This window comes from Physeter macrocephalus, chromosome 11 (genome assembly GCF_002837175.3).
Source record: "Physeter macrocephalus isolate SW-GA chromosome 11, ASM283717v5, whole genome shotgun sequence".
Classification (NCBI taxonomy): Eukaryota; Metazoa; Chordata; class Mammalia; order Artiodactyla; family Physeteridae; genus Physeter; species Physeter macrocephalus.
In genome coordinates this window covers 155,217,790-155,234,499 of record NC_041224.1, presented here as the reverse complement: position 1 = coordinate 155,234,499, position 16,710 = coordinate 155,217,790, and the positions used below count along the sequence as shown (strand labels likewise).

The 16,710-nt window shown below is 41.7% G+C and overlaps 2 protein-coding genes across 4 annotated transcripts in view; one reads left to right on the top strand and one right to left on the bottom strand.

Moving 5' to 3' along the window:
* Nucleotides 1-9,588, top strand: part of NEK9 (NIMA related kinase 9) — a 37,856-nt gene extending 28,268 nt beyond the window's left edge. Inside the window, exons 19-22 of one of the 3 annotated variants that reach the window (XM_007117124.3) lie at nucleotides 782-990; nucleotides 1,896-2,057; nucleotides 3,890-4,099; nucleotides 6,190-9,588. In XM_007117124.3, the coding sequence (XP_007117186.1) occupies nucleotides 782-990; nucleotides 1,896-2,057; nucleotides 3,890-4,099; nucleotides 6,190-6,312 (704 nt within the window). In that variant the 3' untranslated portion in view covers nucleotides 6,313-9,588. Of the gene's footprint in view, nucleotides 1-781; nucleotides 991-1,895; nucleotides 2,058-2,322; nucleotides 2,826-3,889; nucleotides 4,100-6,189 lie in introns of those variants that run through there. The other 2 variants (XM_024134319.3, XM_028496207.2) reach the window with 2 other exon arrangements.
* Nucleotides 9,589-9,681: 93 nt separating this feature from the next.
* ZC2HC1C (zinc finger C2HC-type containing 1C) overlaps nucleotides 9,682-16,710 on the bottom strand; it is a 12,335-nt gene continuing 5,306 nt past the window's right edge. The window contains exon 3 of the mRNA XM_007117123.4: nucleotides 9,682-12,133. Coding sequence (XP_007117185.2) covers nucleotides 11,870-12,133 — 264 coding nt within the window. The 3' untranslated portion in view covers nucleotides 9,682-11,869. The remainder of the gene's footprint in view (nucleotides 12,134-16,710) is intronic.

Genomic DNA, 16,710 nt, shown 5'->3' with positions numbered 1-16,710 from the left:
AGGTTATTTTGGCATCTACAGTTCTGCTGCTTCGGTAGGATCACAGTGTGGCATAGTCAGTCCTCAAGCCAGGTTAGCTGGTGATCATAAATCAGCTTTTACGTTTAACTTTAGAATATACCATGCAATTTTTTTTTTTTTTTAGCTTTGGCAAATTACTTTCTTAGTTATATTTTTCTTTGGCCCATATTAAAACTCAGTTTCATTTCCTGACTGTACATCAACTCATCTACATTAAATGTAACTTGGAATATGCTGCATGACATTTAAAGAACCAGCCATCATATTTTTTTAATTCTTACGGATAGTCATTAAAGAATTTAATGAATTTAACGGTTGAGGACTTCTCCATTCAGGTGTTTCCCCGGAAAGGGAGTTAATGGTGAGTTTATCTGGCAACTTTAAGAGGTGTTTGGCTCAAATGTGAAAAAGCTTTATATATAAGATGAACCTCTATGAAGGATGCTGGAGTCTGGGTATATCTGTTAAGGCATGGATGCTGTGGTTGGGGTGAGTATTCAGTAATGCTGTAGAACATTGATAATCTGCTGTGGCCATAAGGGTAAGCAAGTTTGGAAAGTAGAAGTGAATATTGCTATAAAGATACTGATACACAATACCTTGTATAAAAACTAAAAATTTAGTCCCAAGTATCTGACTTACACTGTTGCTGTTCTGCTTCACGCAACTCTAGGAACCTCTCCAGGGGTCGGTGGGGCTCTCAGATGGTAAATCTTGCTGCATAGCAAAGCTCTCTATTTCTGTGCTGTGTATCTGTCAGTGGTTCAGAGCTCTAGCCCAGGAGGTGGCAGCGGTGGCGGTAGGGGAGAAGAGGAGGACAGTCAGCAGGAATCTGAAACTCCTGATCCAAGTGGAGGCTTCCGAGGAACAATGGAAGCAGACCGAGGAATGGAAGGTTTAGTCAGTCCCACGGAGGCCGTGAGGATCAGTAGTGGGGCCAGCAGCTCCTGTCCTGGCTGGCTTCGAAAGGTAATTCCTTTGGTAGAGGTACCTCTGTAGGGACTAGAAAGGATCTGTTTCCCATGTCCTATCCAAGCGTTTTGCAGCAGGCATCTAGGTTTCTGATTTCTACCTGAACTGAAATCACCAAATCTCTAATCCTTTTTCTTCCTGACAAGAAAAGATATAAGATGTGCTCATACCTGTATTACTTAAATGAATGGAAATTAATGCAGCCTTCCTTGAAGACAGTTTTTGTAATGCATGCATGCAAAGATTAAGCTTCTAGATCTTGTACTGTGGTTCATAGAAGTAGAATATTGGGGCAATTGGAATGCCTTAGGGTAGAGAAATGCTTTAACAGTGGTTATCTATGAGTGATGGAATTACTGGTGATTTTTATCATCTCCCTTTGCCCATCTGTATTTTCACATTTTCTACAGTCAACATTTATAGTTAGAGAAATTTTAAGTTTTTTACGCCCCCCACCAAAGAGAGAGCCTGTAGATTTAAAGCTCCCTCTATAATAAGATTAAACTTGATAGCTACATAGGAATATGAATGGAGGAAGCAGCACACAGTTCTGTCTAAAGCTTTAGGTCAGCCTTTAGCAACCTGGCAGTTGGCCTCACTGCCATCACCTTAGAGCTTCCCAACTTACTGAATAGCCTGTGTAGACTGAGTTTGTTAGAGAAACATGTCAGACACTCCAAAATGTTCTTGGATTTGAGTTTGAATGCACTTCACTATTCACTCCTCAGAGGAAGGAATGGCAGGATGTTGACAGGTAGGGCGAGCTATGTTGTAACCACAACTGTCTTGCTCCACTAGAGGGTGCTGATGTCACGACAGAGTGAAAGCTATAGCAAGAAGGGAATTTGGGCGAAAGTAAATGGCTCAAACAGAACTGATGAGATTCTTTCTCTTATACATAGGAGCTGGAAAATGCAGAATTCATCCCTATGCCTGACAGCCCATCCCCACTAAGTGCAGCTTTTTCAGAATCTGAGAAAGATACTCTGCCCTACAAAGAGCTACAAGGACTCAAGGTGGGCTCTGAAGCTCCTTTGGAACACAAGCCCCCATCAGGAGCCTGGGTAACTGAGCTTTTGCCTTTAAATCACAACTAGGTAAACAGTGGCTGTAAGCTCTGTCCAGTTCTCCTGGCCTCACTGTCTCCCCCTCTAGCTTCATTGGTTTCCCAGCTAACCAGCATCAACTCATACTGTCTGTTCAATAGTGCTTAAAGCCTCTACACAAGGCAAAACTGATTTCTATGGAAAAGTATCTACCCTTTCACGTTTCTGACAGGCCCACATCTTTCTATACCAGATGATTGTCTTTCTTTTCTCTCTGCCTCAGAAGTACCAAAACTGAAATTCCAAAATTCAAATCCAATTTTTCATGAGACTGCTAGGATAGGCTGGAGGTTCTAAATGTAAGTAAGAAATAATACTTGTAGTCTACTGGGGGTGCAATGCATGTATACCTAACTTTCGTAGAAATCAAATTGTGGTAAATATCTCAAACTGTAAACCAGGGATCATCAAACTTTTTCTAAAGGGCTACATAGTAATTATTTTAGGCTATGCAGACCATACAGTCTCTTGCAACCATTCAATACTGATATCAGGGCTTCCCTGGTGGTGCAGTGGTTGAGAGTCCGCCTGCCGATGCAGGGGCGTGGGTTCGTGCCCCAGTCTGGGAAGATCCCACATGCCGCGGAGCAGCTGGACCCGTGGGCCATGGCTGCTGAGCCTGCACGTCTGGAGCCTGTGCTCCGCAACGGGAAAGGCCACAACAGTGAGAGGCCCGCGTACCGCAAAAAAAAAAAAAAAAAAAAATACTGACATCATATCACAAAAGCAGCCAAAAATAATGCATAATGCTGCACGTCTGGAGCCTGTGCCCCGCAAGGGGAAGGCCCAAAACAGTGAGGGCCCCGCGTCCCGAAAAAAAAAAAAAAAAAAAATACTGACATCATATCACAAAAGCAGCCAAAAATAATGCATAATGAATAGGCATGCTTATGTTCCAATAAAACTTTATTTACAAAAACAAGCAGTAGGCTGGATTTGGCCCATGGGCTATCATTTGTTGACCCTTCCTATAAACAAAGTACAGTAGAAGAAGGGAGAAAAATCCAGGCTAGGATAATTGAAAAGCTTCCCAGAAGAGGAAATAAAGCCTTTGAAACTTCAAGGTAAACATTTTAATTCCTCTGTCAGTTAGCCGTCTTGAATTGCTTTGGCGATCCTGTTTACTGAACACCTCTTAAATCTCTTCTAAAGTGTGATCCACTGCATTTCATGAATATTGACCCTTTGAATCATGGTGTCCTCACTGTGATCAGAAAGACTTGTTCCATCTGGGAAGATCGCATATGCCATGGAGCACATAGAGTGCGCCACAACTACTGAGCCTGCGCTCTAGAGCCCTCAAGGCACAACTACCGAAGCCCGCACATCTAGAGCCCATGCTCCGCAACAAGAGAAGCCACCGCAATGAGAAGCCCGCGCACCGCAACGAAGAGTAGCCCCTGCTTGCCACAACTAGAGAAATCCTGCGTGCGAAAAAAAAAAAGAAAGACTTGTTCCAAACCAAATTGTGCATTCTCTCACTTCAGCATTTTAAATCGGAAGATATCAATGACTTTAAAAATTTTCACAAAGTTCTCCAAAATAGATGATTATTCTTTTACCTTACCGTAATGCAGACTGAGGCACTGAGAGTTCTCTTGCTCTGTTACGTTAGAGCCAGGTTCTGTTGTAATCCCAGCGGTTTTCTGTTTCTCTTCCATTTACTTCGTGTGTATGTGTTTTATACTGTTACTTTAAAAGTAAAACCTGGTAGCACTTAGAGGACATTTGGATTGGGGAGCTGTAGCACCCGGGCAGAACCTCCTATGACCCTTTTCTCCTGTCTCTAGCCACCTCGGCTGAATCCTGCAGGAACATGTGCTGGGAAGGGAACACCCTTGACTCCTACCTGTGCATGCAGCACTCTGCAGGTGGAGGTTGAGAGATTGCAGGGTCTGGTGTTGAAGTGTCTGGCTGAACAACAGAAGTTACAGCAAGAAAACCTTCAGATTTTTACCCAGCTACAGAAGCTGAACAAGAAGTTAGAAGGAGGGCAGCAGGTGAGAGCATTAAAAGAATAATTGAATTTCTAATTCTGTTTTGAAGAATCACAGAAACAAAACACCAATGCCTGAAATAAGCTTATTTCTTTGCAAGTATTACCTTTTGATGATATAATGTTTGTAATTAATCCCAGATGCTTGGTCCTTCTTCAGGCACCTGGATTGAATCATTTCATCACCTAACTTCCATTGTATTTTTGTTACCTTTGTTTTTTCTTCTACTTATTATGAAAAACTTTAAACATTACAGTTCAGTGGACACCCATACATCCACCATCTAGGTTCAACCACTGTTAACATGTTGCTATAATTATTTCAAATGTGTTTGTGTCTGTGTATGTGTGTATGTTTAAAATATGTGTAGGTATTTATCTGTGTATTTGAAATATGAGTGTGTGTGTGTGTGTGTGTGTGTTTTTTTCCTTTTTATTTGCTAAACCATTTTCAAGTAAATTATGAAAGTCATGACATAGCCTCCCTAAATACTTTATTACACATATCTAAAAATAAAGACGTCATTCTTCTGGAGAACCACAGTACTGTTATCACACTTAACAAAAATAACACTAGTATTCTCAATTCTCATCTAGTACCCAGTTGATACTCAAATTTTCCCAGTCTTCCCATAAAAATGTCCTTTATAACTGTTTTTATTAGACCAGAAACCAGTCAAGAACCCCCTTTCACACTATTATGTTTCTCATTTCTTTTAATCTAGAACAGTTCCCTCCATCACTTCTACCCCCCTTTTTTTTTAACATTTTAAAATTGTTTTATTCAGTGATCCATACTTCCCTCACTGATTTGAAAGATCACATTTAATATATTGTAAATATCCAAATACACACAGGTTCATTTTTAGGCTCTCTTTTCTGTTGCTTTGAGCTATTTAATTAGTCCTATTTAAAATACTAGAGTTTTGAATGTCTTGATTCCCAGTAAGGAAAGTCCTGTGCTCCTTTTTGTTCTTTTCTGGGGTTACGTTGGCTATTTTTGCACATTGCTTCTTCTATATGAATCTTAGAATTCCTCAAAAGTGAAGTTTCTCAAAACTCCCTTTGGTATTTATATTGGAATTTATTAGATTTGCTTTGAATTGTATCTTTATTTGAGTAGAGTTGACATGTCTGTAATGCTGAGTCTTCCCAGCCTTGAATAGTTATTTATTGAAGTCTTCCTTTATGTTCTTACATAAAGTTTTATCATTTCTTAGAAGTCTTGTGCATTTCTTTTTGGATTATTGTTGTTGTCATCTACCCCCGTTTTTTAAAAAATTTCCACGGCATTGGTTTGTTGAAGAAACAGTGTCGGTTGTTTAACAGAATGTCCTACATTCTGGATTTGCCTTATTTTCCTGAGACATTGCTTATCTTATTCCTTTGTCACCCTGTCATTTCTGTAAACTGGAAGTTAGACTTAAGGCTTGATTAGGTTCAAGTTAAACATTTTTGGTAAAAATACTTCACCGGTGCTGCTGCTTGCATCGTTTTTTTTTTGTTTGTTTTGTTTTTTTCTTTTTTTTTTTCCCTCCCCCTGCTTGCATCGTTTTTAAAGGGCCATAGTATTGCTCTATATAGAGTGAACTAGGTTAGGGAAATACTGTCAACCTTGGCTTTGCCATTTACCAGGTTTATGTGTTTGGACAAATTACTTTGTTTCTCTGAGCCCTGGTTCTCACCTGAAAGAAGAAAATAGTTGTTGTATGGTTGTTTTGAGAATTAAATGAAATAATGTCTATGAAAGTACTTTGGAAAGTGATATACACACTTGAAGTAAGCATGGAGCGATTGGCAGCTGTAGGAGGGAGGAGGATTGTTTTGCCTAGGGCTGTTTGAGGTTTAAAACTGAAGAGTTCTGCATCCCAGAAAATCCTGCAGTCCTGGGCAAACCACGACATTTGGTCACCTTACCTGCAACAAATGTACAGGTGTGGACTTTATCTAAGGTCCTATTATCAAGGTAGTAGTATGAGCTTCTCACAAAACCATGGCTACACATTCTTAGAGGTTGGCATTGAAAATCTAGTCCTGAAATGCTGTAACTAGGTGGCAGTGTTGTTAACCTGGAACTGTGTTTTATCTGGACAGGTGGGGATGCATTCCAAAGGAACTCAGACAGCAAAGGAAGAGATGGAAATGGATTCAAAGCCTGATTTAGATTCAGATTCCTGGTGCCTTCTGGGAACAGACTCCTGTAGACCCAGCCTCTAGTCTCCTGAGCCTGTACAGCCTCCAGGAAACTGGAATCCATAGACCTTCACAGCACACTTACTGAATGCAGAGAGCGCTTTCCTGGCTTCGTTCACTTGCAGACAAGGAGCGTGAGGCGGAGGCTCTGAAGCACTTTCCATGTACACTTGGAGAGTAGCATTACCTATTAGATAGGATCTAGGAGTGGTTTTGTATTGGAGAATGGAAGGGCCCCATGGCCCTGGCTTTGTCCTCAGTGACTGCCATAGCAACAGCAGCTCTGTACCTCATCTGGTGATCCCACCTTTGAAGAGGAGACACAATGCTCACCTTAATTTTGCTGGTAGCAGCTTACATCCCACTTACCATTTTCACCATTAATTGGAAGCTGCCTTGGGAATTCAACACCAGGCATTGCACCTCTGGGTGGAGGAGGTTAAAGTGTAAAGCTGGAGTGGGCTGGAACCAGGTGTGGCCCATCCAGGTTCATCTGGAGAGTGGTGAAGTGTTCTAAGCCCTCTCAGGAGCCTTAGTCCAGGAGAGTATGTCTGGTGGAGTCAATCTCTGGCTTGTTTTCAGAAAGTTCAACTATTTTGTGCAGCTAAATGCTTGAGGAGGAGCAGTGGGCTTAGATTGCTTTTCCTCTGAGGGTTGAGTGAGACTTCTTCAATGGGGAGGAGAGAAAGAAGGGTAGGTCCCTCCTCGTCACACAGCAGGAGTGTTAGGCTGTGGTCAACGCAGGGTGGGATTTCCTAGCTTTGGAAGATTCCTCTGAGAGATGAGGCGTCTCGTAGAGAATTGAGTCCGTGGGGCAGTAGGAATGGACTTCATAGCAAACCGTGAGGGGAGGTCCTCCTTCAGCCGCCTCTACTCGGTGTCTTTGAGAGGGCCTAGAGTGACTGAGTCTTCTGCCCCTGAGAAGACTTCTTGTGCCTCTGCCTTCATGGCTCTTAGGGTTCTGATCGTGACATCAGCAGCCCCAACCGCTCCCTTTCTGTATGTCTAGTCAGTATGTTTCCCCTTTTGGTGTTTTATGAAGCCATATCAGTGAATCTATATCATCTTTCCTACTTGAGTGGCCCAAAGCCAGCCCCCAGACCAGGTCGTCCCTGAAGCCTAGCAGAACAGGAGGAGCCTGCCAAGTGAGAGGCATTTGGCTGAGGGCTCCCTCCTGATCCCCATGTCTTCATGTCCTTGTAGACAGGAGCAAGCTAGCTTTCCCAGAGAGAGAAAGTGTCCTAGGAACGTTTGATGGTTTTACTTAAGGATGTGAGCGTTGTGTTTCCACCTAGCCTTTAGTATTTTGAGTCACAGGAGCTGCCTTGATGAGTCTCATATCCTACCTCCCTAGAAAGAGCTAAATTAATTTTTGTTTCATTTTCCCCAACCAAAAAATGAATGTTTGATATCTGTTTAATATTTTGGAAGGACCTGTGCAATGGAAATTTTGCCATTTCCCTAAAACTGGTGGTATAAAGGCTGCTGCTCCGGGAAAGCCCCTCAGCTGGGGATGGGCAACTCTATTCAATGGGATCTTCTTTGGTTTACTATTCCCATTGTTTTCTCAATTCTGGGAAGCCTAGTACAATGGTACTAATGTAATCACTGAAGCCTTTTCTTAAAATAAGGGAAGGGGCCAACCCTGGATTAAAGTTGCAAGTTCTGGGGACTTGGGGCTTGCAACAAACCCTAACAATGGGTTTTGATTCATCATGTAAATGCAACTTTGATTTTTTTTTTTTTTTTAAGGATTGACTGGCCTTTCACGTTCCTGTATCCCTCATGCTCACCACCTCAGCAGGCCTGAGAGGCAGGGTCATTTTGGGTGTTAATCATGAGTATTGCTTCTGCCATGGAACCGAGGAACATGGGCACGTTGCTGAGACTATGGGATGAAAGTGAGCACTGAAGGGAGGGTGAGAGCTGGGCTCTTGGTCCGGAGGGGAAGTCACTCTCTAGCAGTGGAACGCTGGGGTCGTTTTCTCTAGCCTGTTCCCTTGGGAAGTCTAGGTTTGCTGTTAATCTGGCTGAGAATCTAAGTTCTGTGCCTTAAGAGACAATTTGCACTTTCCCAAATTGTGCCTGGGATAGCCATATGATTTTTCCCACCAAAAAGCTACGCAAACAGAAACCAGTTCAAAGGTGGTAGCCATGCATCAGATAAAAAGTAAAAGGTGAGGCAGCAGAAATGCCCTTGAATGGTTTTCTGTAGCTAATTCTCTTAAATTGCGTCCTACTTTTCTTCTTTATGTAGTGCTAGCTGTTTTAAGTTTTCCAGGAGTATTGCTTTTGAGTTAGAGTATAACCTGAGTTACTCCTCTGCTCTGACATTGTTGCTGAAGAATTAGCTTATTGTTAGCCAGACGTTTGAAAGGTTGAGGGTGGAGTGGTTTGACATTTCTGTTTTAAATAAACATTTAAACTCTCAATCAGTGCTGTTCCTCAGTGAGCCCACGCATGGACCTTAGTCACTGGGGATAAAACACGCAGACTCTAGGCCTTCGTGAATTTTTGATTCAGTGAGTCTTTATATAAATAAAGAAATAAATGGTCTTGTAACAGAAACAATGCAAGGGACATCTGCACAGAAATAATCTTTGCTTCTTGCCAGTTTCTTTTTCTTACTAATAGAATCATTTTTGCTGCTACAACTTTTTTTCCCCCAAAACTTCTAAAATATAGTGCTTAAAATGCAGAAGGAGAAAAAGATGAGCCATTAAAAAAGGGTGGGTCATGTCTTGTACTTATCTCCACAGTGGGCTTTTTCAAGTGATACTGCCAGTTTATGTTTGTAAAACTGTTTTCCCTCACAAAGGCTGAACTGTATTTGGTCTCCCTGGCATAGCCAAGTTGTAACTTCTCTTGGCTGAACATTTCACTGAAGTTTAGAGCAAGAGCAGACTTAACTCACGTTTCATTTGATTTTGCCTTATATTTGGAAACATTCATAATAGAACAACTCTGGTGCAAGGATGTATTGTAAATGAGTTACTTCAAATGAGCATCCTTGGGCCTCCAAAGAAATATTATTCATGATAGTGTCAGGGCAGAGTGGGCTGTAGTCAGGACTACGAAACAAGTTCCTTCCTGCCACAAAGCAAAAAAATCATTTATTGCTTCGATGATTAACTATGGAAATAAACATGCTGATCACTAAACCTCACAGAATTACGAACATTAGGGAGAAAAAACACTACATCACATCTCTGCTACCTTCTGTGTAGTTGTGAAAAGTGACAAACTGATGACCTAAAGCAAATGTTAGCCAAAGGTGCTGTGCTGCGTTCAATACACTGCATATACTTCTCAACGAAGTGAGTTTCACTGTAAGATTTTTTTCTCATTGCTTAACCTTTTGAACTTTAAAATTTATAGCATCTATTTGCACTAAAGGTTCTTGGATAAAGTAGTATAACAGACATTAACAAGCAGCATTTATTTATCCTCTGTCATCCTCTGCTATCTAGGAAGAGACGTAGACAGAAAAAGGTTCTTCTTCCCAAAGATCCGATCAAGCTAAATTTAAAAGACTAATAGATATTCCGGATATAATCAAAGGCCTAAACATGTTGAGATCAAAGGGAACGCTATGGCATTGACTATTGTTTGTTCCTCTAGCAGCATAAGAAAGCACTCCCCCCACACACAACATTTGTTCTCCCTGGAGGCCCCTGGTCTGTGACCTTTATAATGTCATCCAGGGGTTCCAGACCAGGCAGACAAGGCAAATAAGTGAAGCACGCCAGGCGGGGCTGTGGTGATCTGCGTGCTCCACCCCGTCTGGAAGGAGCAACTAATTCTAAACCCCACTCAGTTGGTGCTATATAGGGTTGCAGGCCCAGGGTTTCCAGAACTTCCAGTTTTTCAAAAGATGCTCCATAGCCCAATTTGTTAATGTCAGATTATATTTTTAATACTGTGTCAGTCAAATAAAACATACCCGTGGGGCAGAGCAGTCCACAGGCTACCACTGTGTGACCTTGGCCACCACTCATTCTAGTCACCTATTGCTTTTACCATCAAGTGTGAAAGTTAAAGTGGGTCCCTCATTAAACTTGACTGGACAATGTATATATTGGGTTAAATATCCAGTCTCTCTGTGAGTTTTCTTTAAATGACCAACCAAAAAGCCCTATTATGTGATACCTCTCTTTCTTCGTAACAGTTATGAAGAGCATAAAGCAATATACGCTTTTTTTTTTAAACATACGATTTTTTTTTTGCCTAGTGTCTAGCAGCTTCACAGCTAAAGCCTTAAACTTGCATATCAAATTGGTCTGATCTGTTAGCCCAGCCACTCAACAGAAGCTGCAGAGGAAATGGAACAAGAGTGAGTGGCCATCTGTAGTTTAGTAAATGTGGTTTTGTGGTCTGCACAGTGCCCTTTGCCCAGGTCAGGTTAGGTGATTTTTCTCCAGTGTTTTAAACTAACAATTTGAGTGATACTCTCAGGACAGCAAGCTTACTAGTAGTTCAGATCTGTTGTGTTAGCTTCATCCTACCTGAACTGATATCTCCCCCATCAGACATTACCTTATCACTTCTCGCATTTGACAAGTCTACGACTCACTCATTTTATTATTTGTTTAATTTTAAATTCCCCAAACCCATTTATTGAAGGCCTAATTATGAAGGTTACTTGCAGTAGGCACGATTCTGCCCAGAGAACATTTTAGATCTGGTATCTTTTCCTTCAAAGTTTACTTTCTAGAATAGAAGTTTACTGTGATGTGATCAGCAGGGACATGTGACACCAGAATGTCCCAGGTTGCTTTGATGGTACATTTTGCTGCTTCATTTTAAAAGTTAAACCAACCTGATTCGAAAGCAGAGTGTTAGCAATAGCTGAAACTGAAGTTCCTTCCTTCCTTTTTTTTTTTTTTTTTTTTTGACATATGAAATCCATTAGGAAGGAACAACTACAGAGACATAGTGTGCTTTCTTTCCCCCATCCCTACCCTGTAAAGTATTGTACGTAAAGATGAGGTTCCCTTTATTACACAGTACAACACGGGGAGGGTTTAGGACATACTGGCGCCTGAACCTTCCATACTCGTATTGACTTTTGGCCGGGACCATGTATCGGGGAGGTCATTTGCCTTACGGCAAAACTGTATTTTTTATAAGATACCATGATCCTCTGGTACCAACGAGCCAACTTCTTGCAAGAACCAGAGGAGTTAACAGAAGCCATAGACATACATGTAGAGGCAGTGGCAAGAAGGCACAGCAAATGCAGGCACTTAACTAGCACAAACCACGATCAGGCTTGCAAGAAGAGAGCTTTAATGTAGCCTACTCGCTACTCTTACGTGTCCTCACCCATCAGTTCTTAGGGCAATAACATGAGGCACACCAGCCGGAGACGGTGATTTAGTGGGAAGCTGAGGCTTCCTGTTGCCTCCTGCTGCTTAGCAATGGGTCTCTCTCTCTCCACCGATTTCAGCTCTGCAGGCAGACCTGGGAGATGTAAAAGTTTTAGTTCTTCCTGCTCTGCATCAAATTATTCTACTCCCATTTACTCCTGAAGAGAAGCAGAGCCTTCTGGACTATCGAGGAGGTTTCCACTGTTGTCTGCTCAACTGCAGTGCTTCCTTGGAGGTGGAGGGCGGTTCTTGATGGTCTTACACTTAGGAATGTGCCACTCTGCCACCTTGGGAGCAAAGTGGCGGCTACAGTGAGGACACTGAATATAGTCTGGATTTTCTGCAGGCAGGATGGGAGGCAGGTCGGAGGGGTTTCCACCTTTGGCAATTACCTGCTGGACCTCTCGAGCCTGACGGAGGGTACGGATGAAAGATTCGTGCTTCTGTTTCCAGTTGCTCTTCCATGGAGGTTCAGCCTGTAAGTTGAAGGAAGACTGATCATTGAACTTGGTGTCTATCTCATCCCCTTCCTGAGTCTCCGTTAGAATGACAGCAAGGAAATTAAGGTCAAAGAGAACAGGAAAGGGCTTCCCTGGTGGGGCAGTGGTTGAGAATCCGCCTGCCGATGCAGGGGACACGGGTTCGTGCCCCGGTCCGGGAAGATCCCACATGCCACGGAGTGGCTGGGCCCGTGAGCCATGGCCTCTGAGCCTGCGCGTCCAGAGCCTGTGCTCCGCAACGGGAGAGGCCACAACAGTGAGAGGCCCGCGTACAGCAAAAAAAAAAAAAAAAAAGGAGAACAGGAAAGAAGCAACAATGACAACTGACTTGCCAGAGTGGAGGCACTTAAACCAGGGGTCCCCAGCGCCCCCGGGGCTGCGGACTGGTTCTGGTCCGCCGCCTGTTAGGAACCGGGCCGCACAGGACGAGGTGAGCGGCGGGCGGGCAGGCGAGTAAGCGAAGCTGTATCTGCTGCTCCCCCATCGCTCGCATCACCGCCTGAACCATCCGCCTCCCCGCCCCATCCATGGAAAACCTGTCTTCCATGAAACCCGCCCCCGGTGCCAAAAAGTCTGGGGACCGCTAACTTAAGCTAAGGGGCTGCAAAGGCGGATAGTACTGAGAGGCAAGCCGTATTTCCCAGCAGAACCCATGGGAGGCTCAGTGCTTGGAAATACAGGTAGTGGGAAGGGGGAGGTACAGGGCGGAGAACAGGTTGGCTCCCAGGGCTCCTCTCCACCTTGCACATCCAAGTGTCCAACACTTCCAGCACCCTCTCTGGAGAAATTGAACCAGACAGGTTTCAGACTTAGGACATCCAGGCACAGTAGAGAACAGGGTTAATCTAGGGGCTGAAAATGGAGATTAAGGGCAAGTGTACACAATGTATTGTGGAATTAACTGTCAGCTTCCTTCCCCCACTCAGCTCCCAGAGTACCAGACACAGGCACCCTCATAGGAGGCAAGAGTTCTCTGGATGCACCAAGCAGTTGAGAGAAAAGTTGAGATGCTGATTCTTAGGGACCCCCAATTAAAAGGCTCCCTGTTTGACAACCCTAATATGAAAGCCCTCAGTCAACAAGCCCCACTTAAGCTTAAATATGAATGGACAGTCAGTAAAGCTCTGACAAGGAAGAGACCAAACAAGTACAGGAACACACATGCATACACGCTCAGGAGTAGCAACAAGGCAGGTAGCAGAAGAAATTTTTTTTACAAAAAATCGTAATATCAACAAAGGAGTGTTAGAAGAGATTTTATCTATGAAACAAGAATATATATACTATGAAAAAGGAATGAGAGAGAACCAGAAAGAACTATTATAAATAAATACTGCAATAGCTAAAAATAAAACTGTTGTAAAATAATGTCAGAAAAGTTACGCAGAATGGGAAAAAGGATCAAGATGGAAAGTAGAAAAGATCAGAAAATTAGGAAGTCCATCTAGAAAGTCCAACACTGACTAATAGGAGTTCCAAAAACAGAAAGCACAAGGAGGAAATTATTAAAGAAGACAATAAACATTCCTAGAAATAAATATCACTACCCTTGAGATTGAAATGGCCTACCCACTATCAAACACAATCATTGTAGAATTTCAGAATAAAGAGAGAATCCTATAAGCTTTAAGAAAAAGAAAAAAATCTATAGGTTTCATATAATGGAGCAGAAATCAAAATGGTACCAGATTTCTCAACAGTAACATTGGATGTTAAAAGCTAGTGGGAAAATGCCATAAAAGTTCTAACAGAAAATAATTTTCCAGCTAGAATTCTCTACCTGGCCAATTCATGAATCAAAAGTAAAGCTATTATATAGATATTTTAATTCATCCCAAGACAAAAAACATGCCTCCCATGCACCTTTCTTAATAAAGCTTCAGCAAAGCAAGGAGTAAAGCAAGAAAAAGGAAGACACAGGATGCTGGAAACAGGAGAGAAGCAGAGAGAAGTTCCAAACAACAGGTCTGCACCAGGCCTGGAGAAGAACCAGTCTGGACTGGAGCAGGAAGAAAAAGAATGGTGGGATGGAGGTTCCAGAAAAAAAAAAGTCAAACTGATAGAAAAACATTAACAGGTGTCTGATACTGGTTAGATCATTCAGGGGAAACAAAATAGAGTTAGATATGTAGGAAACCAAGCAAATTAAAACGTGGTCAGTTATTAACTCTGGGTGCATGTGGGCAGGGGCAGAATCTGTTCACTCAGCAGTGAACAAAATTTATGTGGTTATTATCACATAAATAGCTGACTACTGGTTTAACCCAAAACTGTGATTTCACTACAATGGAAGGATAAGGGAAGGAGAAAAGTGGGAGGAGAGGCGATATGAACCCAGAGTGTCCATAAGAGGAGGTCAACAAATAATGTGCAAAATTGATAAATCAAGCCAATAAGTATATTATTTAGAAATATGGAAATGCATACCAGAAGAGTCATCTATCAGAACTGCCTGTGGGAGCTAGATGAGGGGCCAGAGAGGGATGAGGCAAAATACTGTTGATCTACATTATAGGTCACTGAGTACTACATGATTTTTAAAATGTATTCAAATACTACTTAGATGAAAATAAAATTAATTTAAAAAAAAAAGAAAAAAGAAAGCAAGCAAGTAGCTGCTTGGTGATGAATATAGGAAAGATGTCATCAAAGAAAAAGGAAGAATCCCATCAGGAAAATCTTACTGAAACAGACAAGGCAAGAGAATCAGAGTGTTAGAGATGGTATCTAGGAACCTCTAGAATTGAATTAGGGGAAAGTTTCTCAACTATATGAGACTTATACTTTAATTTCTCATTGTATTGAAGTTTATTCAATTAACACTTACTAATTACAAAGCACAAAGATATAGTCTCTATGCTCAAATACATAAGGTCTAGTAGAGAGACAAGAGTATGAGTCTGCTGGAAGTTATGTGAATATTAAAGGATAAAAGAAAAAGCACCTGTTCTTACAAGTACACTGAAGGAATAACAGAGAGACACAAACCACTCAGCTTACAAAGGCACAAGGCTTTGGAATAAAACTTGGGACAGTCCAAGGAGAGGAGTCCATCTCAACCCAGATCCTTTCTGCCTTGATGTCCTCAATGCAACATATTTCCTCAAACTAGTTTCCACAAAGCTAGGGCATCTGATCTCAGAAAGCCTTTTTTTTTTTTTTTTGCTTTATTGCTACTGTATTTGGGAATTTAAGAAACACAAGATTCTTTTAGGTTCTGGCCAGAAATAAACCACTATAGTGGGACAGAGAATACCCCAGTGGATTATTGGGTTGACCAGAAAGAAAACAGGAAAGAACAGGAACTGATGATCGTATCATTATCTGCAAGGGCAAAATGTTGACTTCTCGTTGGAAACCGGATTTCAGGGAGATCGTCGCTAAACATGGAAAGGACTTTCTTATAGTGATCTCCCATATCGTACTGAAAGAAATAACTAACGCAAAAGACTTCTCTTAACAGCCACCACATAAACGTGAGTTTTTAAAGGGCCCGCAAATACACACATAAACTGTAAAGTGCTAACGGACAAGAGGTGCTAGCGTGGCAGTGGGAGGGTTGGAAGGAAATGAAAATAGAGTTAACACTCATAGTTTACGAGACTCAGAGCTGGACGGGGCTTTGAGATCATGTGGTCTAGGCTTTCGCACATTTTGATCATTTGCATACCACTTTCACTTCATCCCCCTTACTATTTTTCTTTAAATTCATGATTCCTAGAAATCAAGGGCTTACTATGTTTTACTTTTCTAATACACATTACAATTACTGAAATAAAAATTCATGTCAGCATGCCACACTTTGAGAAACACTCATTTACAACCCCAGTGTTATAACCTTGACAAGGTGGTAGAAGCTTCACCAGACAATCTTCTCCAGCTCTGACTGTCCAAATGTGCCTATGAAGTTCCCCCAAATGTATGGAAGTGTCTCAAAGTCACTTTTTACAACATTTTTCTGCAGCTAGGAATGTTCACCAAAGACGAAATCCTCTAATCCAGCAATCCCCCTTCTGAGCATATATCTGGAGAAAACCATAATTGAAAAAGATACATGCACCCCAATGTTCATAGCAGCACTATTTACAGTAGCCAAGACATGGAAGCAACCTAAATGTACATCAGCAGAGGAGTGGATAAAGAAGATGTGGTACATATACACAATGGAATATTACTCAGCTATAAAAAAAGAATGAAATAATGCCATTTGCAGCAACATGGATGGACCTGGAGATTGTCATACTGAGTGAAGTAAGTCAGACGGAGAAAGACAAATATCATATGATATCACTTTTATGTGGAAGCTGAATTGGGTGATTGGGATTGACATGTATACACTGATGTGTATAAAACTGATGACTAACAAGAACCTGCAGTATAAACAAACAAACAAAAAAACAACTAATACTAAACTTTCTTTGGGTTATTTGTATGGAAATATGTTAATATAAATGTTTCAGACATTACATGAAATTTCTAAAAATCTTATATGTTCTGGTATAATGTTATAAGTCATAATTCTAGTTATTACTTTAAAATGTATATCTCAGAAA